This window comes from Gallinula chloropus (genome assembly GCF_964237585.1).
Source record: "Gallinula chloropus genome assembly, chromosome: 10".
NCBI lineage: Eukaryota > Metazoa > Chordata > Aves > Gruiformes > Rallidae > Gallinula > Gallinula chloropus.
Genome location: NC_140095.1, coordinates 423,635 through 446,300, shown reverse-complemented (window position 1 = coordinate 446,300; position 22,666 = coordinate 423,635). Strand labels below are relative to the sequence as shown.

Sequence of the window (22,666 nt, the reverse complement as noted above, 5' to 3'; positions counted from 1 at the left end):
CCGCATATAGACTTTGGGAAGAGGTTTGTATTCTAGCCTTTAGGTTGATTTTATGCAGGGTGGTGAAAAGCTGCTGTGAGGAGGCTGCTGGCATGGGTGTGTATGCCTGTGGGTGCAGCAGCTTTTGGACCCCCTTGGGATTCAAAGCCCATCCCGGTCTCCTAGCTGGGTTCCAATGGTAGATGTTAAGGAGTGCAGGTTTCGTCGGAGGTCGCTCTGAAGTTGGGTTTGATTTTGTCTCTTACAGAAGCACAAGCAGGGTGATGCTGTGCTGTACTGCAGCCCCGTGTTCTCTGGGATCATCAAGCCTTACAGCACTGTCAGGGTCCCGTTGGTGCTGGAAGCCCAGAAGTTGGGACATCAGTCTGCTTCTGCTGTGCTCGCTGTGCTTGGGAACAAGAAATCCCCATTGGTGAGTCCTCGAGGTTCCTAATTCCAGGGATCCTTCCCGGGGCTGCAGTACGCAGCCAGGGTGGACAAGGAAAGGGGTTCGTGGTACAAGCAACAGCCAAGGTCTAGAGGAGAGGAAGGCTGGTGGGACTTCTTGGGCAGGTGACAGTCTGAGAGTCCGATGTGGCACATCATTATAGATAGGGGAGACAGGATAACGAGCGCAGTCTGCAACCCAGCATGGTCCCTGGAGCTCAGACTCTGCTGCGTGATTAGGTGAGCAGGAGCTGCTGCTTCAGAGCAGGAACTTTTGTTCAGGAGGGCACTGGGACAGCCTGTGTGAGAAACCACGCTGAGAGCTTGGCCCATCACGTCGAGAAGTATCCGTCATATCTCTGCATAAAGCCCTGTGCATCTCCACATCCCTGGCATCTGCAAGGCAGGGACTCTTCCTTTTTCCAGCACAGGCTTGGAAATGGTGAAGCATTCCTGACGATGTTTCTGGAGCCTCCTGAAAGATGCTGTTAGCGTTCAGGCATGCACAGCAGCAGCAGTGACAGCAAGATGTAGGCAGGAGAATGCCTTGTGTAGTGTCCTGGCTTCATCTAGCTGAAATCTAGAACAAATGTAGTTAATTAAATTTAAGTTTAGAATGATATTAACTTTGGAAGCGGCTGTTTCAGGATGTCTTGCCATCTCTCTGAGCATGAAGTAGGATGCTACAGGAACCTTAAGCTTTCTGTACCCGAAAGGGAGGCTGGCCTTTTGAAAGCAGGCTGGGGATTGAAACTGTCATTAAAACAGATGGAAACAATGCTGCTCAATCCCTGGATGCCAGGGAACACCTCAAGCCTGGCCTTTGTGGCTGTGCTGGTAGGAGAGACAGGCAAGCCTGAAGTGGGACAAACCAGTTGCTTGGGTGTAGACGGGGTGTTTCCCTGGAAAAGGGGGATTTCTGCCCTCTAGAACCAGCCTGCTGTTTAACTGCAGGTTCCTTGCAAAGCTTTTCTCCTTGAGCTAACGGCTTCTGGGTTCAAAGCTTTACCTTGCCTAAAGTATTTGCCTTTGGAAGTGAATGTCATCTTCATTTTCCTTGTGCTTCAGCTGGAGGATCCCAGCTCTCCCTGGCAAGGGGATTGAGTGGCTCCACAAGCCCGTGAAGTCGGTCTTTAACATGCAGCATTTACGCTCCCTCGCCGCGAGCGCCGGTAGAGGCTTCCCTGGGTGTACTGAGCGCAGGGATGGGAGTTTCTAGCCGTGGGGCGGCATTCTCCCCGTTTCCTATAGCCTAAGCACAGTAGTGGATTCATCTGAAGTTTTCTGGGCTAGCAGAGCATCAACTTGCACATGCTGCACTGGTGGCAAATCCTCCCTGTAGGGATCCTGTGACGTCAGCCTGACCCCGGGGGAGTGGCTGCAGTGCGTCACGATGGAGCAGAGCGCGAGCTGGCTCTGAAGTCACCCCGTCAGCGCGGATACCGAGTCTGCGGCCGCACCTTGCATTGCGTTGAGTCCCTCTGGGTGTCTGTCGCTTGGTGTTGGGCTCGCAGTGGCTGCGTGCCAGCTTTGCTGTGGCGTATTCTGTCATCCTCTGTGGGAAGGAGCTGGTAAAACCCAGACCTGGGGTTACTGGTGGTCACTCGGACCGCGGCCGTCTGTCAGGGACAGATGTTCTTCTTTCCTAAAGGATCTACCGTGACGTTATGGTACCCAGAAGCAAAGCCAGAGTGGTACTCTGGGGGGTGTACGTGCAGCAGTATTACCCAGAGCAAAACTCCCGTCGCCTTTCACGGGTGTCACATTGCCCGTCACGCTGTTGAACAGGGTTTTTCTTTCCCCCTTTAAGAAGACAGCAGATGAAGAGTTTCGTTGGCTTTTTAATAAGCCTTCTCCTTGGTGAGGATTCATTGTGTTAGTGCACGTTCCCTTGTTAAAACCAGCTAGCCTGAGCATCTTCCAGATGTTATTGTGTCCACCTCCAGAGGGCTCTGCCCTGCCTTTGCTGCTTCCACCCCACTGCCACGGGGAAGCCAAGGCAGCTGGTGAGACACAGCTCTTCCCTCCAGCTCCTTCTTCCTGGCAGCTCTGGGCAAGCATCAGCAAGACCTCAGCTCTCCCTACCTCCCTCCTCCCGGAGCGATAAAACATCTATCATCACACAGCTTCAGCTTCCTATTTTTGAGGTACCAGCCTTGGTACGTGGCTTGTTGGGGTTTTTTTGGCTCTTGCACAGTGCGCTGTCAAGAGATGAGTGTTTACAGACGCTGCTCCTTCTGCCTGAACTGGACTAGTGATTCTGACAGCTGTCAGTGCCTTTTCCTCGAGTGGGCCATCGTTAAAGGTTTTCCATCACAGAGGCTGGTTTGTCCTGAGGTTAAATCCCACTCCGTGTCCTCCGGTGAATTGCACAGCGATTGTCAGTGCTGGGAGTTCTGTGTGTTCGGGTTCTGTTGAAAGGTTGAAGTGTTCTTAGGAGCTGGGCTTGTTCAGCCTGGAGAAGAGAAGGCTTTGAGGGGACCTCATTGCAGCCTTCCTGTCCCTGAAGGGAGGAGAGGAACAGGAGGTTCCAAAGGGCAGACACTGGCAGGACAAGGGGGATGGATTGAAACTGAAGGAGGGAAGGGTTAGATGAGATATCGGGGGAAGTTCTTTCCAGAGAGAGTGGTGAGGGGCTGGAAGGAGCTGCCCAGAGAAGGGGTGGGTGCCCCATCCTTGGGAGTGTTCAAGGGAGTGTTGGATGGGGCCCTGGGCAACCTTGTGTAGCTCCAGGCATGGAGGTTGTTGGCCCTGCCTGTGGCAGGGTGTTGGAGCTCTCTGGTCCTTGAGGTCCCTTCCAAGCCAGACCGTTCTATGATTCGGAACTGGTGAAGTCCAACCAGAGCAGATGAAGTTCCCTGGTTTTTAGCGCTGTGAGAAGGTGGCTCAGCACAGGAACCCGTCTTCCTCCTCCTACCATGGCCTTTACAAGAAGAAAACTTGGAGGGTCTCAGGCTCTGGAGAGAAAAGCAATCCTGCTTGAGGGACAGAATGAATAATGAATCTCTTGTTCCTGTAGTACTGGCAGTGCCCAGAAGCAGCACCGAGAGGCAGCCAATGGACGTGATCTCTGCTGCCAAGAGCCTGCTTTGCTGGGGGCTCGCGCTGGTTTTCAGGGGGCAGCTTTGTGGGGGATGCGGAAGAAGTTACCGGCCAAGTGTGGCTGTCTGGAAGTCCTAGAGGACAGTTTGGGGCAAGATCCAGCGGGAAAAGGAGCGGGAGCAAGAAAAGGGGCAGGAGCAGGCATGGGGTAGAGGAAGGAGAGCTGAGCAAGGGGGAAAATACAAGTGTGGGGAGCTGGTTTTCTTTATCCCCCAGTAACAGGGGCCTGTGGCTTCCTGATGGGATCACTGTAGATCCCACACTTGCTCCAGGCCTTCTGCATCAGTGTTGCAACACCTCAAATGACCGACAGCCGTAATCACCCTCCAGTCTAGGGGTGCCCTGAGAGCCATCTCTTCTTTAAACTTTCCCTTGCCTTTGTTTTTTTAATCTTCTCTACCTGGACAGGACATCAGCTTGAAGGCCGTTGGAGAGGGACCAGTTGTCCATGTGTATCCCAGCAAGATCGATTTTGGCGATATCCAAGTTCTGGCAGACGCTTCCCGCACTCTCTACCTCTGCAACCAGAGTGTTATCCCTGCATCCTTCCGGGCAGAGGTGGTAAGTATCTGTGGGGATATTTCCCAACAGAAATGATGGCTCCATAGCAGCCTGGGACTTGATTTTTGTACGTGATGTTTCCATGTTGCTATCTGAGAGAGCAGCAAGGTATTCCACCGCAGCGCAGCACGAGAAGCCCAGCACTGGGGTACCCCTCACTAAGGCAGGGAGTTTTCCTGGATGGTTGAGCAGAAATTGATGCCAGGTCCTTTTCACAAGTTCTGGCTTTACATTGTGGGAGGTGTTTTGCTCTGAGCTGTGTATTTGGAGCTCTGAGATGAAGAGAAGCCCGTAGCCTTTTTTCTCCTGAAAGGAGCACGGGTTTCCCGATCATCTCCCTGCTCTCTCTGCGTCTGTTTCAAGCTCCTCCTGGTGATGGAGACCATTGCTCTGCTGCCAGCTTGCTCCCTGTGAATGTGGCTTTAGAAGGACTGGGGGGTCCAGTGCCCTGTTCGCCCCATCTGTAAAGGGCAATCTGGAAAAAACGAGAGGAAGAGAGAGGAAGCTGGGGCCGTGCCCACAGGGCACAGCTGGCAGGTTTCTTCCTGCTTGTTTCTTCACTGCCCCTCTGTAAACATTCAGAGCTGGATTTCCCGAAGCAGAGAGCGCCAGGACACCTCACTGCGGCTGATGATCAGTGGGAACGGAGTGCTTCAGTCCTGGGGGGCTGTTGGGAAGCACTGCCCAACTCTTGGGGAAAGAAGACTTTGGGCATCAGGATTTTGCTCAACCCGTTTGGCAGAGTTTATCCTTCAGGCTCTCAGCCGTATCCCCCGGCTGCGTGGCTGCTGCAGTGGGGTTTGAGCAGTCCTGGCCTTGAGCCTTTGTGCAAACCCGTCTGTGGGGAAGCCAGGAGAGATGCAGCTTGCCTTGGTGTGCTCTCCCTAGGGGAGGCTGGAGGGGAATAAAGCTTTTCCCGAGGATGAGCATCCCTTGGGCTGGGCAAAACAGGGTTAAAGAAGTGGGTCTGTTAAAGGAGGGTGCAATACAAGCTCCAGCATAGTTGCTGTTTCCAGACGCTTGGATTTAGGGAAACGAAGCCTTTATGTATTTACCCTCATGTCTTTAGTCCTTTCTCCTGCACCCCAGAAGAGAGCAGGGTCCGTGGTGTCCGTGCTCACTTAGCGTCTGCCGTGTCTTACAGGCTGGCAAACGCTCGCGCTGCAGGATTGAGCCCAGTAAAGGAGTGATCCCCCCCGAGACCAAGGTGGCTGTGACTGTTATAGCAAACTTGGATGACATTGAACAATTCAAGGACAAGGTGATCGTGTCCATAGAGAACAGCCACAGCTACAATGTCCTGATCCGGGCTTTCGGCATTGGCACCACCATCGTCATGGACAAACTTGCTCCAGAGCTCAACTTGGGCCCCCACTTCAGGTAAGTTATCTGTCTGCTCCGGGCTCTACTGTGGGCCCAGCAAGGAGGAGTTCTGCTGAAATCCTTGGGGCCGGTTCTCCTCCAGCACTCCAAGTCCTGGCTCGCTGCCACTGAAGCCCCAGGAACTCCTTTAGAAATGTTTTCTGGGCGGTTTTCAAGTTGTTAGATTCCCTCAGAAAGCCACTGAGCCAGACACCAGTTGGGAAATGGTTCCCGACTTGCCCTGGGTCAGAATCCATGTATTTTCTGGCTTGATGGAGTAAAGATTTGGAAGAAAACAGCAGGTTCTGGAAGTCTCCAGCTGGGAAACGTGACGTTACAAGTAGAAACACAGTACACAGTACTTTTTGCAGTAGCCTTGCTGGCTTCTTCACTGGCTGTGGAGTATCGTCTGGCAGCGGCAGAGAAACTTGGCAGTAGCTTGTTAGCAACTCCTTGACTAAGTTACCAGCGCTGTTTGGTTTCCCTTCTGCCCCAGGGAGTCCGGGAGGAGCAGCAGAATTTGTCTTTGCCCTGTATCATCTCTGAGCTTGCTGTCTCTCTCCTCTCCCCTGCCAGGCGGCTCTCTATCAGATGTAGATACTCTTTCCTCCCTTCTCCTGCCTGTTTTCCTTTCTGTCTCTTCCGCCAGCTGCCACAGCACGGAGCAGCCATGGTGGCTGCAGGACTGGCCCTGAATGGAGGAGAAGTCTCCTGAGGTTGGGTGGGTTGGTCTGCGCAAACAGACCGGCTGCTGGATGCTGATAAACTTAGGGGCAACCAGGGTCTGGCTCTTGGTGTAACTTTGAGCTGGGTCAGTGGTTTTGGAGGTGGATTTGTTGCTGGGTGAGTGGTCAGATAAGGCCAGCGGGGCACTGAAGCCAGGTGGGTGCTGGGAAGAGGCAGTTCCTGAGCCATTTTCCATCTCTGCTTCTCTTCTAGCCTACGTCCCTGTTGTTACCGCTTCAAGATAACGAACGCGGGACGACGCATCCATCGGCTCTATTGGAGAATGGAAGGTTCCCCCCCATCTCCCCGTCGTGATTGTCTCCCTGCCATCCAAACCAAGGGCAAAGGTTCCTCCAAGACCTCCAGACCTGCCAGTCCCGTGTTTAAGATTCAACCCCTGACAGTGGAGCTGATGCCAGGCCAGACTGTGGAGATGACTCTGGAAGGCTCCTCCAGCACTCCTCAGGTGAGGTTCCCCCCCGGGTGCTGAGCTTTCCCCATCGCATCACCTCCACTGGGGCTTCTCCTGCATCCCCTTGACTTCTCCCTGGGAAGATGAACAAGTGCTTTCAAGAAAATATCTCAACGCCCCGAGTGACCATGTCAGCACCAGTTGCGCTCCTTGCTGGCCACCATCAGTTCCCAAGGGTTTTTTTTGGGGTGTTTCTATAGCTACCATCAAGCCAACTTGCCCATACCAAAATAGGGGCTGAAGGAACAGGGGCAAACAGTGGGTTACAGGGAAGGAAGGGCAGAGAAAATAAGTTAGGCTTAGCCTAGGAGCAGAGGCAGGGAGTGGATTGAGAAACCGCGAGGTAATTTCTCTGGGGGAAGTAGGGAGTAAAACAAAGGCCCTGGGAAGGGAGGGGAGCGTCTGGGAGCAGCGTTTTTTTTCCCTCTGCAGACAAACATGGCCAGAGGGCTTGCTTAGAGCCCAGTCCTGGAGGAGAAAAACGAGCCCAGCACAGCAGCCAGAATGGTGGGAGTGATGTTCTCCATGGGGGAAGCTGCTCCCAGGGATCATTAGAAGTGACAGTTCCACTTGTATCAGTATTCCCAGAACAGCTCACCCCAGGCTCTTGGCCGGCCCCGTGTCCCAAGGGCGGTCAGGTCCGGCAGCACCCTTGGATGGCAGCTCAGAGCGGGGGTAGCTCAGCGGAATCGCTGTGTCATCTTCTTCCTGGCCCCTTCTTTCCAGGGGAAGCTCTGCAGAGGAGCTGCCAGCTAAGCCTGGGGCGCATTCCCTCGCTCCAGGCCCACTGGGCACAGATGTTTAGGCGAAGGTGGAATAAATCTGCATGAAGCTCCTGCTGTGTTTTGAAAGGTGTTTTGAAAGGGTTGCCTCGGCGGAGGCTCCAAGATGTGATTCCCGGCTCAGTTGGTTGCAGTGGGACTGTCCCCGTGCAGTTGTGAGTCCCGAGGTTTTGCTGAGGTGGAGAAAAAGGTCCAAGAAAGAAACTAAAATGCTTAGGGCATTGGAGAGGGTGTCTTGCCTGGAAATCTTGAGAAGGGCACTGGGAAGCCCTGTGAAGGGCACCTGTGAGGCAAGAGCATGGGGAGCAGATGTAGCTTTGGGTCTTGAGAAGTTGGTACTCTTGAGGTTGGTCAGAAGCCCAACTCCCTGCGGTGCACGTACAACCCAAGAGTTGTGAAGGCTGTAGGCTCCCTGGAGGAGTTGGCTTGTGGAGCTGTACCAGAGGGGGAAGAGTGCAGAGAAGGGCAACCAGGCTGGTGAAGGGGCTGGAGGGCAAATCATACGAGGAACGGCTGAGGGAGCTGGGGATGTTTAGCCTGAAGAAGAGGAGGCTGAGGGGAGACCTTATCACCACCTACAACTACCTGAAGGGAGGTTGTAGAGAGGTGTGCGATGGTCTCTTCAGCCAGGTGACAGAAGATAGAACAAGGGGAAATGACATGAAGCTGTGCCAGGGCAGGTTTAGATTGGATATTAGAAAAAAATTTTTTACTGAAAGAGTTGTCAGGGCCTGCAACAGGCTGCCCAGGGAGGTGGTTGAGTCACCATCCCTGGATGTGTTCAAAAAAAGGGTAGATGAGGTACTTAGGGATATGGTTTAGCATAGGATGGGAATGGTTGGACTCGATGATCTTCAAAGGTCTCTTCCAACCTTGAGATTCTTGTGATTCTTGTGAAGAGTGGAGGGGGAGGAACCTGGGGAAGTAGAACCATGAGAAATCAAGGGAATGGGTTACCCAGCAAGGCTGTGTAAGCCCCTGGATCCCTGGCAGGGTTCAAGGCCAGGTTGGATGGGGCTTTGGCCTGCCTGGTCTAGGGAGGGTGTCCCTGCCCATGGCAGGGGGTTGGACCTAGATGATGTTTTTCAGCATGATGATCATGCTGAGCAGCAGGGCACATCGTGGCGATAACCGTTTGCGGGAGGGGGGGGATTATTCCAGTTCCACCTGACTTTGTGGGCGCCTTTTGTGGACGTTGGGGTGTAGCACTAAGGATTTTGGGAGAGCAGAATAAGTAGGATGGAGCATGAAGAGAGGACTAGCAAGGAGACCAGTGACTGTAGCTTTATGGCAGTGTAATAGTTGTGGAGGGTTGATGGCCAAGATCCCATGGCATGGGTTTATCCAGGCTATCAAATTCCTTCTGTGTCCATGGCTTGCAAATTCCATGGTGTTTTCTGGGCTCGCTGCTGGCACTTGGTGGGTGACGTGTGACTCTTGCCCACAGGTAGTGAAGGAGCGGCTGGTGTGTCATGCCATCGTGGGGAACCAGTTTAGGAAGAGAAAGATAATGCAAGTGGCTGTCACGTGCGAGTTCATTGCTCCCACCCTGCAAGTGTCGCCCAGAGCAATGTCTTTCCGGGTGGAGAAGGTAGGTCTCTGGGTTGGGTCCTGGTGTTTAGTAGTATGGCTGAGGACTGAAAGCCCACGGAGGGGTGTGATGGCCTTCAGGGAAGGAAGTTAAACATCTTCTCCAAGTCCTCAGGGCTTTGCCATTGGTTTGAGCAGGACCAAGCTATTGCCATCAACACTGAGATGATTATTTCTCCCCTGTGGGGTTGGGGACCATCTCTCCAGCTCTATTTTGCCTTTCTTGAGCTGGAGGCAGAATCGAGCTGCTGAGCCCATGGCCAGGTGTGTGGGACCCACAAGAACAGCATGGGCCTCTCACAGCCATGCTCCTGTGTTGGGACTGGGGCGGGAGAGCAGGTCGCTGTGGCCGATGGATGCCAAACGCCCTCCTCACCCCCCAAACCCCCCGTGAGGTGGTCTGTGAGCAAAGCGACCGTGTTTTTAGAGGTGGGACTGCTTAACTTCACCGAAGGGCGGTGACTCACCCCCCTCCCTGTTTTTTCCCCTTGTCTTTAGCAACCCAGCGATGTCCTGAGCCTTCAGTACAAGCCTCTCTCTTTAAAAAACACCTCCTCCCTGCCGCTCAGCATCGTCCTGATGGTAGAGCAACCCTTCTGGGTCTGCAGTGCGTCCCAGCAGCCCCTGCCAGACCAGGTGAGCAGCCCCAGACCTTCCCGCTGGTGGGGTTTGAAGAGGGAGGGGGATGGGGGTGCGTTTCCGTTGGGAAGCCCTCCAGGAGAGGTGGTTATTCCTTTGAATTGGCAGTCAGTTGGCATGAACAGCATCAGGTTTGAAAAGGAGAGAAAAGACCACCTCAGTTGGGGAAATACCTCCTGGCTCTAAGACAACTCGGAGCAGGAACCTAGGTGTGGGCCAACCGTGAGGTGAAGGTGTCTCTTGGAAGCCCTCCTTGGGTGACCTGAAGAGCTGCTTGCTCTCTTTGAGGGCAGCTCTGCCCTTGGGAAGGCCGAGGCGCTTGTCACCTGCGCTGCTGGCGGTGGGAGGTGTGAGACATGGGCTCTGCTAGAGACATGTTGGAAGCACGGCCACCGTTGCCATGCAGGTGATGAGCCCTCTCCAGGCTGAGGGCACAGTGCCCTAGGGCTCATGTTGAGTGTGAAGACAAAGGGGTTCCTCTAGAGTCAGGGCACGCCAGGATTTATTTCCCTCTTGCATTATGGGTGCAGAGCACAAGGGGGTGAGCCTGAGAGTCTCAGAGAAGAAAGTTGTGCTGCATGGTCAGGGGCATGTTATAAAGAAAACGAAGGCTGAAGCAAGAAGCCCACGTTGGGGTTGCACTTTGAACACTGAGGCGTTTTGTGCCACCAGACCTCGGAACTTCATCACACCAGTGGTTAATACTCGTCATCTTCTTGCAGCCCATAAAGCTGGGGACCGGGAAGGAACTTAATCTCTCCATCGGGTTTAACCCTGCTTTTGAAGAGGGTTGGAATAGTTGGGAAGCAGGGAAAACTCTGAAGATACAGTTTCCTGAGCACCCTCACGAGGAGCAAGTCACCATTCGGGGAGAAGTCTTCTTCCCAAATCTCCATATCCAGACCACAACCTTGGACTTTGGCTGCGTCTTGAATGACACCGAACACGAGCGCCACATCCAGATGACCAACTGCAGCCCGCTGCCCGTCCAGTACCACTGGCTGTTCCTGGTGGACGACTCCACAAGCCACCTGAGGTACGTGCACCTCTCCTTGAAGCTCTTCGTCCGCTGTCCCGTTTGTCCTTTGCAAAGCCTGAGATGGTTTGTGTAGCATCCGACAAATCCCTTTCACTTTCCCTTGTGGAAAAAGCACCTCCCAGCTTCAGGCAGGGAAGGTGCCCAGGGAGTGGGGCTTCTCCACAGCTTGAGGTGGGGATTTCCACGGCTCAAGGCAAGTGCCACCTTGAACTGAGTTCTCCTGTGTTCTGCTGGCCATGGCATTCACACAGCGGCTGTTGTGTGTGTTCCGGCGCTCGTTGTGTGTTGTGTGTTCCGGCGGGTTCTGCTGCGGCTTTGGGTGCAGCCGTAGGTGTCAGTAGGAGGACTTGTCCCAACGTCCCTGGGCACCAGGGCCACCCAGTACTGGCCTGTGCTTTCCAAGCCCAAGAGCAATCTCTCAGTTGTGCTGTAGCGCATCTCTAAAGGCGTTTTCGAGCGGTTCTTCCCGCTGTGGCCTCTCTTGCATAGGTCAGAAGTTGACTCTGGGCAGTTTAATTGCAGCAGCCAATGGTTTTTCCATACAGCCCCGGGAAACGGAGCGAAGTTACCCATTGAGGGGCAGCTCTTCCGAGTCCTAGAACAATTGGCTTTGCTGGACGCAAGCCCGCAGGTGCTGGTTCTTCCAGCAGATGCCGAGTCACCCAGCTCTGTTGCCTTGAGGGTTGTGAGTGTCCTTCTGGCAGGATCCTCTGCTCCAAAGGGTTTGGCATTGCCCCTTTGCTGGCTCGTTAGCGCTGCGGCCATTTAGGACAGCTCCCTCTTCTGCTCCGCATGTTAATTAAGCGGTAATGTGCTCTCTCAGGGTCCCTCAGGAGACACCATGTGATCCTTGTGGCAGAGCTGGAAATGAAGACGGTCTCCAAGCTATTAACACCTCACATTGCTCACTAAGAGCCCGGCAGAAGGGCAGCATGTCAGATCTATTTTTCTGGTCCACGTTAAGCACTGTTGGTATTGTAAATTATCAGATGAAACTAACTGGGTGTGACATGGAGGGAATCAACCGTCAGGGCTGGTGACGGTGAGATGGACAGAATGGTGGCCAGACTGGTGTGTGGCTGGAGAGTTTCCAGGCACTCCCGGTGCGTGTGTCCCATTGGCACAGGCACCTCCCTTCTCACCCAGAAGAAGTCAGGCTGCCCAAAGGCAGCTGAGGTACCTGGGTGTCCCGTGCAGTGCTGGGCTCTGTCCAGTTGAGGCACAGCAGGCTGGAGGCTCTAACCCATCCCAGCCCCGGCTCCATTCCAGCTCTGGCTCCATCCTGCCTTGTTACACGTACAAAAAGCCACCAGCGTCGCTGCTTGCTCGTACCGACCCGCGGCTGTGGGTCACTCTTGGGGAGATGTTCTGCATCAGTGTCTGGCTGAGCCACAGAACTTCTCGCCGTGGCTCTGCAGGTGGGGAAGGCACGGTCTGGGGTGGCAGGTGCTTTTGGGAGGGTGCTGCTGGGTCTGTACCAGCCCATGGCTGCCTGGCTCTGTCCCTTTGCCCTCCAGTCTGGGCTTGTTGCAGGGTTCGTGTGTGTCTCCCTTTGCTGCCACGCTCCCCACCCCGGTGAGGTGTTCACCCCTGTCCCCATCTGCTGCTCCTTGCACCCGGCTGCCGGCACCGCCGCTATACCGGCATCGTTCCCAAGCACTGACCTGCTCTGACCCACTTATGGAGCTGCTGAGCTCCCAGCTTGGTGCCAGATCCTGCCAAGGAGCTGCTCCTGCTGCCCTCCCTCCTTCCCACTGCAGCTCCACCATCAAAGCTTTGTTGTTTTCCAGGTTAACTCCTCCAACACCAAATTCTTTCACAAAAGCCAAACCACCAAAGGAGGAGGGAGCTCAGCTGGAGTGCCCAGCACCTTCAGAGAGCATCCTTGGGAATGGGAGTGTGGAGGAACCACTTGAAGCCCTGGCAGGGGTGGGGGATTCTGTCCCACAGCCACCAGATGCAGATGACACCCTGGAAACAGAGGTAGGTGATTTTCTACACCTCCCACCAGCGTTGCCTCCCCCAGCTTACTGCAGAGGGCCCGTGCTCATGCCAGCCTTCCTTCTGCTGCCCGGAGAGTGGGCTTGGCAGCTGGGCCAGCGGCTGGATGCAGGCCTGTGGGGAGGGAGAAGTTGGAATCCCAGAAGGCTTTGGGTTGGAAGGGTCTGTAAAGATCAAATCCCACCCTCTGTCATGGGCAGGGACAGCCTTGCTGGCCCAGGCTGCCCAAAGCTCCATCCAACCTGGCCTTGAACCCTGCCAGGGATGGGGCTTCCACAGCCCCTTGGGCACCCTGTGCCAGGGCCTCCCCACCCTCAGAGTAACGCACGCACATGTAACCTCTGTGGGACACCACAGGCCTAGGAAAGTGCTGTCAGCATCTTTGGGAACACGTGCTAGGTGAAGCTTTGCTGGGTTTGGAAACATAGAGACCACAAAAAGCATCGAAAGATGAGAAGACTCTGCCCTCCCCAGTACCTTATCTCCTGGGGAGATGCCCCATAAATTTTTGTAGTAGATTCTGCTGAGGCCAAGGCCGTAGCACAAAGCATGTCTTCACCTCTTAAACTTCCAGAGCAACCACAAAGCCCTCATCTATAAGCAGGGGGTCAGAAGCCCAGGGCCAAGGTTCCTTTTGGACAGTGGCTTCTCTGAGGTTAAACACCAGCTCCTCACTGCTGGAAGACAGGAACCCATCTCGGCTGCCTTCTTCAGGAAGGTGCCTGTGGAAAAGAGTGTGCCAGCTGAGCTCTTCAGCTGATGAGTGCAGGAGATGAAACTAAGCACCACCCAGAACAGGAGAGTTGCGCCGAGCGCTTCCCAAGTCCTTATTTTCCTGTTGGTGGAGTTTGGCTTGCAGCTGGACTCCTGGTTTGTCACAGAGAAGCTGCCCTGTCCCAGGCATCAGGCTTCTGGCACGTTCCTCGGGCAGCAGCGAACAGGCCCAGGCTGGCACCAGGCTGCACAATGGAGCCCTTGGGGTCTCTGCCAGCCCTGAGCGCCTGGTGTACCCCGCTTCCTCCTGCAAACTGGCGTGTAGGATGTACAGTTGGAGCCCGTGTCTCATCTGTGGGTGGGCTTGGACCCATGCTCAAGCATTGGCAGGGACATCCCTGTGCTTGGCTTGCGCCCAGGTCCCATCTCAGCTGCTTCCTGGCTTGATGAGGTGGTAGAGCCACGAGCGGAGTGGTCTGGCTCAGCCCCACCAGCTGCTTACTGCAGCCCATGGCACTTGTTTTCCAGCCTCTACCAGAGGGTGCTGCGGAGCCAGAGGGTGCTGTGAAGCCAGACAGCACTGTGGAGACTCAGAGCTCTGTGACCATCAGGCAGTTGATGTCAGATGTCAGTCTGGAGCTTCCCACCATGGAGGTGGACGAGGTGAGTAGGAACCTGTCTCGCTTCCGTGGTCACACTGGTGGCTCTAAGGACGTGCGCTGATGTTCCTCTGGAGGCAGTGGGAGGCCCGTTCTGCAGCAGAGAGAGCTTCTGGCTGCCAAGAGACCTCCCAAATTACTCTTAACGTGGAGTATTAATTAACACATTCATTACTGAGTATGGGAGAAAATTTTCCCCATGGTCTTTCCACTTTTAAGCAGGGTGGCTGCAGGATGAGACTGGGTTTGAGGAAGAGGCCCTCCAGCCATGTCTGTCCTTTGCTCCAAGCTGTGGCTCCCTCCTCTCCTGCACCCATTTCCACACCTGATGTCTCAGTGTCTCTTCCCCTTCCTCCAGGTTTTCCACATCCTGCCGCTGTACGGCGTGCTGCAGCCGGGCGAGAGCGAGCGGGTCAGGGTCACCTTCTCTGGCCATGCAGACATCATTGCCCGCGTCACGGCGCTGTGCCGCGTGGAGGGAGGCCCGACCTATGAGGTTGCACTGCGTGGGGAGGCCTCGCTCATCCACTACCTCCTGGACAGCACGGAGATGGACTGCGGGCTGCAGGTACCAGGCGCTTCTCTTGGCAGGAATCCTTGAGACCATCCCTGGCAGGTGGCTGCCCACCGAGGTCCAGGACTCTCACTGGCTTCTTTGGTTGTTTGGCTTGGAGGTGCAGCTTTGGGGTGACAGGTCCTGTGTCCAAGCTGGTTTTAATGGTCATCTCCATTGCCCTTCCTGAAGCTGGGAATCCCTCCTCTTCAATGAACTCTGGCTCCCAGGGCAGGCGGTGATCTCCAGGGAGTTGTGCCATGAGACATCCACCTGCAGATCCGCTCCCGGATCCTGGGGTCCAAGGAGATGGTCTCTTTCAGTGCTCTCCATAGACCAGACCACGGTGGGCTGGCCATGCTGGATGGGGCGGTTACCTTGATCTGTCCTGAATTTCCTTGGAGCCTTTGCAGAGGCTCTGCTCCATCCAGGGCTCCATCCAGGGCTCCATCAATCCGAGAAGCGGGGGAAGTGCGAGGGAACTAAGCTCACTGGAGATGGATCAGAGACTGAATAGGGGCTCGGCCAAGAAGGTCCTTGGCACTAGTTAAGGGTTGCTGTCCAGACCACTGAGCACCCCTAGCTCAAGGGGGCTGGTAACAGAAGAAGCTTCCTGGTGGGAGCCATGGTCCTCCTTTGTGTTTCAGCTGGCTGTCAGATGATGCCTTAAAGTGCTGAGGACTTGTATCTTAAAATCCTAGAACAGTTTGGGTTGGAAGGGACCTTAGAGGTCATCTTGTCCACCTTCACTGAGCAGGGACATCTTCCACTAGGTCAGGTTGCTCAGAGCCTCATCCAGCCTGACCAGATGTTTCCAGCAGTGGGGCATCCCCCAGTTTATTACTGAGCTTTTTGTGGTGGTTGCTGCACCTCTGCGCGCTGCCATAAATCCCTGCGTGGGTTCCTCAGGTTGGCCTGGGAGAGTCAGGTGCCCGTCCCTCCTCTTCCTCTGCCTCTCTCCTGCGTTGTGTCCATCGGCTCTCATCCCAGTGTCAGCAGGAGGAGATTGCCAACATCCAGATGTGTGTCCTCAGTTTCCCGCCCCTCTGTCTTCTCTCCAGCTGTTTACTGAAGTCACCAAATCAGAGGTCACCCTGCGGAACAGCGGGAAGATGGGATTCACCTACGTGGTGCTGAGCCCCAGCACGGCCACCGCGGACAGTCCTCAGCCTGGCGTGCCCCTGGTCCTGCCCAGCACCGTGAGTAGCACGAGGGGTTGACGCTGGCTCCACATCAGGCTGCCCAGGAGGGGGTTATAGGGGAGGAACAAAAGGTTGGGCAAGCAGAGTCCTAGTTGTACCAGGTGAAGTTGTGCTGGTAGCGGCACTGGAGCGGGATGGTGCAAGGTCTCCTGAGCGTCTCCTTCCCCTCAGGGTTGGGTGGTGGGACAGGACTTCCTCCAGGTCCCTGCCTGCCTCCTGTCAGCACTAAGGACGTAAATAGTCCCTCTCTTGGGCACGCAGCTCCTGTGTCGGAACTCGCGCTGGCCCCTCGCTTCTCCAGCTCGTAGCATCCCCTGTCCCAGTGCCTGGGTTCTGCCTGGATCCCTCAGCTGAAGCAGCATTCCTATCAGGAATGGCGATGGGAAGAAGAGGCCAAATGGCTTTCACATGTCCTCGTGCCAGTCTGCTGCAAGGGGTGACACTGCTCCAGAGGACACGGCTCTGCTTGGCCCTGGGCAGTTGCTGCTGTGCCAGCAGCTTGGCAGGAGTTGCTTTTGCAGATGCCGTGTTGGGAGCTGGAGTCCGGGGCTCCGGGGACCAAGAGGCAGGATGTGTCCTGCTCAGCAGCTTCTCCCTGCGGCGTGGGGGGGAGCAGGGAGCTGAAGGTCCAGCCCAGTGAGCTGAGAAGAGCTGTGGCTGTGCCCTGTCCCCTGAGCAGTGTTGCCACCTGTTTGTATTGGCTCTCAACCTGCTTGGCATGAGCCCAACTCCAGAATCAGACAGCCCTTCTCTAGGAGCCCAGTGAGGAGGGGATTTGTGGGGAACCCCTTCATCCCTGGAGCTCGTCCGAGCCTCTGCCTCTGCTTTTCCAGGGGTGTAAGTTTGCAGGTCACTGTGAGTCTAGATTGTGCCATGTACCCTCGGTGTAACCACCCAGGCAGGAGCTGTTGGTTGGGCTCATGAGTAAGAGGTCAGGCTCTTGGACACCAGCCTGGGAGCCACTGCAGTGCCATGACAGGAGCTGCTGGCCCTGCTGAGAGTTTGGGCACGCCACTCCTCCTCCACAGCAGCTGGCAGAAGGGCTTTTCTTTGCTGCTTGGGTCTGGCAGAGGGTGGGCAGTGTTGGCAGGAGGACAAACCACAGCCCGGTGTAGGAGACTTGAGCTTTTGGATGCAGGGAAGCTGGAAGGCGATGTGTTGTGTGAGAACCTGCAACGTGCCTTCTCATCTCAGTGTAACGGTGGTCTGAGCCACCCCTCCGCCAAGCCCTCTGGTTGAATTCCCCTCCTCTTCTTCCACACCTCCAGGGTTACATTGGACCTGGCAGAGAGCAAGTGCTCACTGTCTATCACCTGCCGGGAGTGCCTGGAGTCTTCTGCAGGACCTTCCAGATCCAAGTGGGTCACCTGGAGCCAGAAGAGATCAGGCTGAAAGGAGAGGGGAATTTTCCCAGGATTTATTTGGACCTTCCGAGGAGAATCAAAGGTGAGCACTGTCTGACTGCTCCTTGGGGAGGTCCCCTGGGGGTCTTTTTCTGCCCCCCTGTGTCATCATGCTCATAGGGCAGCTCACACCCACCTCCACCAAGCCTGGAGGTTTCAGGGCTGTTGTTCTTCTGGTTGCTTTCTAGAAGCACATGGGCTTTGCTCCAGAGAGCCATCCTGGCCAGTGTCATCTGTTGGTGGCCTGGATAAAGGGGACAGCTAGAAAGCAGTGTTGGGGAAAGCTGTAATGTGGGCTGGCAGGGATTTGGGCAGGGGTGGGGGGGATGAGATGCTCCCTTGTGTGGAGGAAGATGGATGGGAGAGAACATAGAAGAAAAGCAGCATCCTCTTTCCATGCGTTGCTGGAGGAATGTGTTTGTGGGAAGGGCCAACGCTGGGGGTGTGGAGCTTCCCAGCTTTAACGGGGACGCCGCTGTGCTCACACTTCTATTTGTGGCTGGTTTCTTCCTTCAGGAAATGAGAACTATGAGCACATCCTCAAAGAGGCAAAAGAAAAGCTTGGAGGAGGCAGCCAGAGAGACGACGCGGTGGTTGTCAGGGAGGCCACGGCCAGCGAGCCACCCATGGACGACTCTGGCACTGTGGTGAGACCGGCTGCTGCCCTGTTTGGCAGGGGCCACCCTCTCCCTGTGTCACTTGTCCCCCTTGCACGCTGCAGCTGGCTCCCCTGGGCTGGCCACAAACATGGGGCTCCTCTGGTAGTGGTCCTTCCCGTGGGTGCCTGAGCTTCCTGAGTGCCCGAGGGGGAGGTCCTGAAGACTGTGCTCAAGCAACTGAGATGTGTCTCCAAGAGCTGTCAGCACTGATGTGGTTCCCTCATGGAGAGAGCTTTTGTCTGAGCTGCCCTGGCAGCGGCTGGGGACAGGCAGCTAGTTGGAGCTCTGGCAGGTCCTTGACTTGTTTGGTCAGATCAGCTTGCATAAGGGTGGCTGAGCAGGCAAAGGTGCTGGAGTTCATCTCCCTTCAGATATGGTCCTGGCAGATTCTGAGCAGCTGGACAGAAGGACCCCATCATAGACTGTATTGGCAGGGACATGCAGAGGCCATCTACCCCCTGCAGCGAGTAGGGACACCTTTAAGTAAATCAGGTTGCTCAAAGCTTCATCCTTGAACGTCTTCAGGCATGAAGCCTCCACCACCTCCTTGGGCAAGCTGTGCCAGGGTCTCACCACCCTCAGAGTGAAGGACTTCTTCCTGCTTCTTACCAAGAGCAGGGTGGGATTAACTTCCCTTTGCTAACCAGCCACTGTCTTTGTTTTCCTCAGCTGGACGTTGGGCTGCAGATGGAGATGGAGAACATGCTGATGGAGCAGCACGCCCTGGAGCAGCAGAAAGCTCTCTCCTCCGGTTCCCCGGAGGACGCTGCCTTTGACCAGTGTGCTCGTCGGAGGCTTCTCAAGTTAGTAGGGCCCCTGTGCTCTGATGGTAGCGCACAGTGGTGCACCCCTGCTCCTGGGAGCTCCTTGTCTCTGGGAATAGCTGGGGACTTGAGAAGGGGGTTGATCCTGACAGTTTGGACGTGCTACCAGTGAGCAGCCTGAGGACTTTTTTCCAGTGGCTTTTCATAGCAGAGGAGTTGTGCCCAGTGTCTGTTTAAACTCATTTTATTCTAAGAACCTGTTAGTAGCTGATAAAAGCTTGGACCTGGGTGCCCCGTGACGTACCAAAGTCTTCTTAGCAGAAGATCAGACCTTGGGCTTCGTGGGCTGGAGTTTCTCCAGCAGTGACTACAGAAGCACCTGCTTTGTTTGCATCCTCCTCCACCTTAAGGACTGTCCTTGCTTCTCCTTCCAGAGTGGAGCTGCCCGAGTACATCCTGGACTTTGGCCACGTCGTTCTTGGTGACATCCACACGCACGTCGTGAAGATCACCAACCCCGGGCAGCTCCCCGCGTCCTTCTGCGCCGACGGACGGGCTCTGTGTGGCACCGGTAACCCATGCTGGAGAGACTTCCCGTGGGCTTGAAGGACCTGTCTCTGACAGATGAGCTGGGGCCACGGGGAAGGGTTTTGAGTGCTCTTTTGCATCGTTTTCTCTTCCTTCCTCCCCCTGCTCGGTGCTCGGCAGCCAGAACTCTCCTGGCCCGCAGTGTGCAGCCACCTGGGCTGTCCTGACGCTTCATTGCGGGGGCTCCGTGGGCTGATCACCTTGGTCACCTCTCAGCATCTCCTGCTCTTGGCTACCAGGAGCATCTCCTGAGTGTCTTTGTGCACTCCATGAGCTTGTGTTGGGAGCAGACGGGACCCTTGGTGCTTTGGAAACGCTTTGTTTAGAGTTCGTAATGGCACAGTGCTGCTTTAGCCTCTCTTGAGACAACAGCCTGTGAGGTCAAAACAGGCTTTCAAAACAGGTCCTTGAGGACCATCAGATGGTGACTTGCTGTGTTTGAAGGGTAGTCAGGTGTCTCCTCTAAATTGTCTTCCAAGCAGCACCACAGCACAAGGGAATCTTCCCTGGAACTTCTTTGGAGAGGTCTGCGCATCCTTCCTGGGGGCCTGGTGAAGGAATTGCTGGTGCTCCTCAGCTGATGGGTTTCCGTTTTACCCTGCGGGTCTTGAATTCAGGCTGTGAAATTCCTTTCCCTTTGAGCGGTGACAAGAGAGAAGGAGTGGCTGTCTTCTCTGGAGACACAAAGGGTCCTTCTGCCCAACAGTCCTGTGGACACCCATACGGTCTGAAGATACTTGTGACCAATTTCACGTTGCTGGTGTATCTCAGCTGCTTTATTTTCACCCATTCAAGGTTTTAGTGTGGATCTGGGCTGCGTGAAGAACCTGCCCTTCTGTGAGACAGAGACATTTCAAGTGAGCTTTGACCCGCAGAGTGCCAACCTGCCGGTGGGAGAAGTGAATGTTGTCCTGCCCATCAAGGTAGTGTATTCTTCCTCATCTCCTTGTGCCAGCACGGCCTTTTGAGGCAGCTGTCAGGTTGGGGGCAGCAGCAGATGTTGCCTGGACCTTCAGCTGGATGCTCTGCCCCTCACTAGGCAGAAGAAGGCCCCACATTTCCCATCTGCCTCCGTGCCAGTGTGGCTGAGCCATCCGTCTGCGTCTCCAGGGACAGACTGGAGTTTGCTGCTGTCCAGTGTGGACAGAGTCAGGAAGCAACCATCCAGCTCCACAACCAACTCCAGGTCCCCTGTTCCATCACTGTGAATGAGCCCATTGTGAAAAGGAGGAAGAGACGACGCGGGACACGTAACTTCTCGGTTGGGTTTTCTGCGCCTCTCATGCCTTTTCTGCCGCTGTGGGTGCCTCACCGCGTGGGGACGGCTCGTGGGAGGGAGATTGGAGGGTATGGAGCAAGGCTGGTTCACCTGGACTTGTTGAGCAGCTGATGCTTCGCTTCTCTGCCACCTTCACCCATTCGTCCTCCTCCAAGGACGGTGCCTGCCCGTCTGCCTGCCCTGCCCACAGGTTTTCCCTCCAGTTCTAGGCTGTAGTGGCCACATCTGGTCTGGATGTGGGTGCTCTTGGCACCGTGACGGTGTCTCAGAGCACTGTGGGAACTTGAGGGTCTGTCCTCACAGCCCAAAGAGACCTCACAAGGTTCCTTCCTGTGCCCAGGTGGACAAGTATTTGCCACTTTACATTAAACAAAAGCTGCTGAGGCAGTGGAAGAACAAGCGCTGTGTCTTCCAGGTGCTGCCCTCGGCCGGGACCCTGACTCCAGGACAGCGCTACAAGGTGCGAGTCAGGTTTACACCCCGGAAAGAGGTGAGATTGACGTGTGGAAAATAGACTCTATAACTTGCTGAGAAGTATAAGCTGCATCCGAGTCCTCATCCTGTTCCTGCAGCTGAGGGGGAGGCTTAAAACTATCGTTCTGGTACCTGGTAAATTTTATCGGGTCTGGTACACCTCTGCCCTATACTGCACGTCGAGCAACACCCCCTCAGTTTACCTTTGTGTTTTTTATTCTCCCTCTTGAGTGCTAGTACCATAGGATCTTGTGGTGGGACTAATCCACACTCCCTTTGTCACTCTGGATGGTTTTGGAGGGTGTAAAACATATCCAGATATGTAACTTCATCCCATTTTCCTTCTCTTCTTAGAAATAACGTCAATTGCAATAAGGTGTTATAATGTATTGTTCTGTTTAGTAGCCATTTAGCCCCATCTTCTAATTTATCCCAAGGCCACTACTGATTACAATATTTCATAAGTGTTTTCTTATTTTCAGTGCCTCCTGATCCCACCAATTCCTTCCAATGGGCTAGCACACACCCTAGGGGATTCTTCTTAGAGGCTCCACTTTGATTGTTACCCATCATTTTAGGCTTAGACTGCGACGGTTACAGTTTGAACCTTCCCTTTCTAGTACTTTCTGTGGGGACGTAGGGGGAAAACTGCGCCTGCGCGTGTCCAAAAACACAGTTAGGTGAACACGCAGTCAAGCAGCAGAGCAGTACAAAGTGGCCGGCGCTGGTTAGGGTGAGACCCCAGTTCCCTTGCCTGAATCACAGGATGCGCCTACAACTCCATGAGTGGTAAATGTTCCTTTCTACAGCACTATAGCCAGGCAGTAGGGACAACGTCCTTGCTATGGCTGTAGTGGTATATTGTTCCCTTGCCATTAGACTTTCAGGTTGTCATCGCCTTCTGAACGAGTGCGGCTTTACCCACCGGAACAACCAGACAGGTGGGTGTTACTGAGACTAAAAGGTCTCTTCAAGCTCAGATAACTTAGAAAGAATCAAAATTTTCCTTTTCTGTTGTTTTAATTCTAGGCAGAGGACCCAGGCTTCTGCTCCAGCTGATGCGCATATGTGGGAGCGACGCTTTAAAATGGAATGTTTTGTATTGTCAGCACTTATTATTATTTTGATTATTTTTTTTATTGTTACTGGGTTTTTTTGTTGTTGTAGTTGTGTATAGTAATAAAGTTTAGTTTTTGTTCAGTTATACAGTTATGTGCACTAATACAGTTTAGTTTTGTTCAGTTAATCAAGAGTTTCTATCTATATCTCTATTGGACATCAGGGGGAGAAAGTTGCTACACCACGTGACTCATAACTTTATAGGAGACAAAGAAGGGATATGGTTCACAGTAACTTTGCATGCGATTCACCACGTCTTGGATCAATTAGATTAGACACGGTGGAAATACTTAATTTCCCACATATTCCTTTCTCTTAGTTTTATTGCTCTTGGAGATCTGTATGAAGTTTTTGATCTGAACCTTCATCTAATATCTACCACAAGTTCCAACCAATCTCTTCACAGGGATTCGGGACTACAAATTGGGGCCCTTTCCTTAGTTTACAGTAACTTGATTTCACAATCACTCACTCATGCACACCACAGCAAACACCAAGATTTACGCCAGACAGCAAGTTTTACGACAAACAGTTGACATTCTATTAATTAAT

At 54.4% G+C, this 22,666-nt stretch overlaps 3 protein-coding genes across 3 annotated transcripts in view; 2 read left to right on the top strand and 1 right to left on the bottom strand.

Annotated features, from left to right (window-relative positions):
* The window catches only part of LOC311195299 (nischarin-like), a gene marked incomplete at both ends in the record, with an annotated part of 539,550 nt that overhangs the window by 203,880 nt on the left and 313,004 nt on the right, over positions 1 to 22,666 (bottom strand).
* The window catches only part of LOC311195133 (nischarin-like), a gene marked incomplete at its 5' end in the record, with an annotated part of 179,710 nt that overhangs the window by 27,994 nt on the left and 129,050 nt on the right, over positions 1 to 22,666 (top strand). The window lies entirely within an intron of this gene.
* Positions 14,063 to 22,666, top strand: part of LOC311195289 (hydrocephalus-inducing protein-like) — a gene marked incomplete at both ends in the record, with an annotated part of 41,698 nt that continues 33,094 nt past the window's right edge. The window contains 9 exons of the mRNA XM_084268671.1: positions 14,063 to 14,077; positions 15,688 to 15,825; positions 17,097 to 17,274; positions 17,748 to 17,878; positions 18,560 to 18,693; positions 19,089 to 19,225; positions 20,038 to 20,165; positions 20,282 to 20,461; positions 20,937 to 21,011. Coding sequence (XP_084124797.1) covers positions 14,063 to 14,077; positions 15,688 to 15,825; positions 17,097 to 17,274; positions 17,748 to 17,878; positions 18,560 to 18,693; positions 19,089 to 19,225; positions 20,038 to 20,165; positions 20,282 to 20,461; positions 20,937 to 21,011 — 1,116 coding nt within the window. The remainder of the gene's footprint in view (positions 14,078 to 15,687; positions 15,826 to 17,096; positions 17,275 to 17,747; positions 17,879 to 18,559; positions 18,694 to 19,088; positions 19,226 to 20,037; positions 20,166 to 20,281; positions 20,462 to 20,936; positions 21,012 to 22,666) is intronic.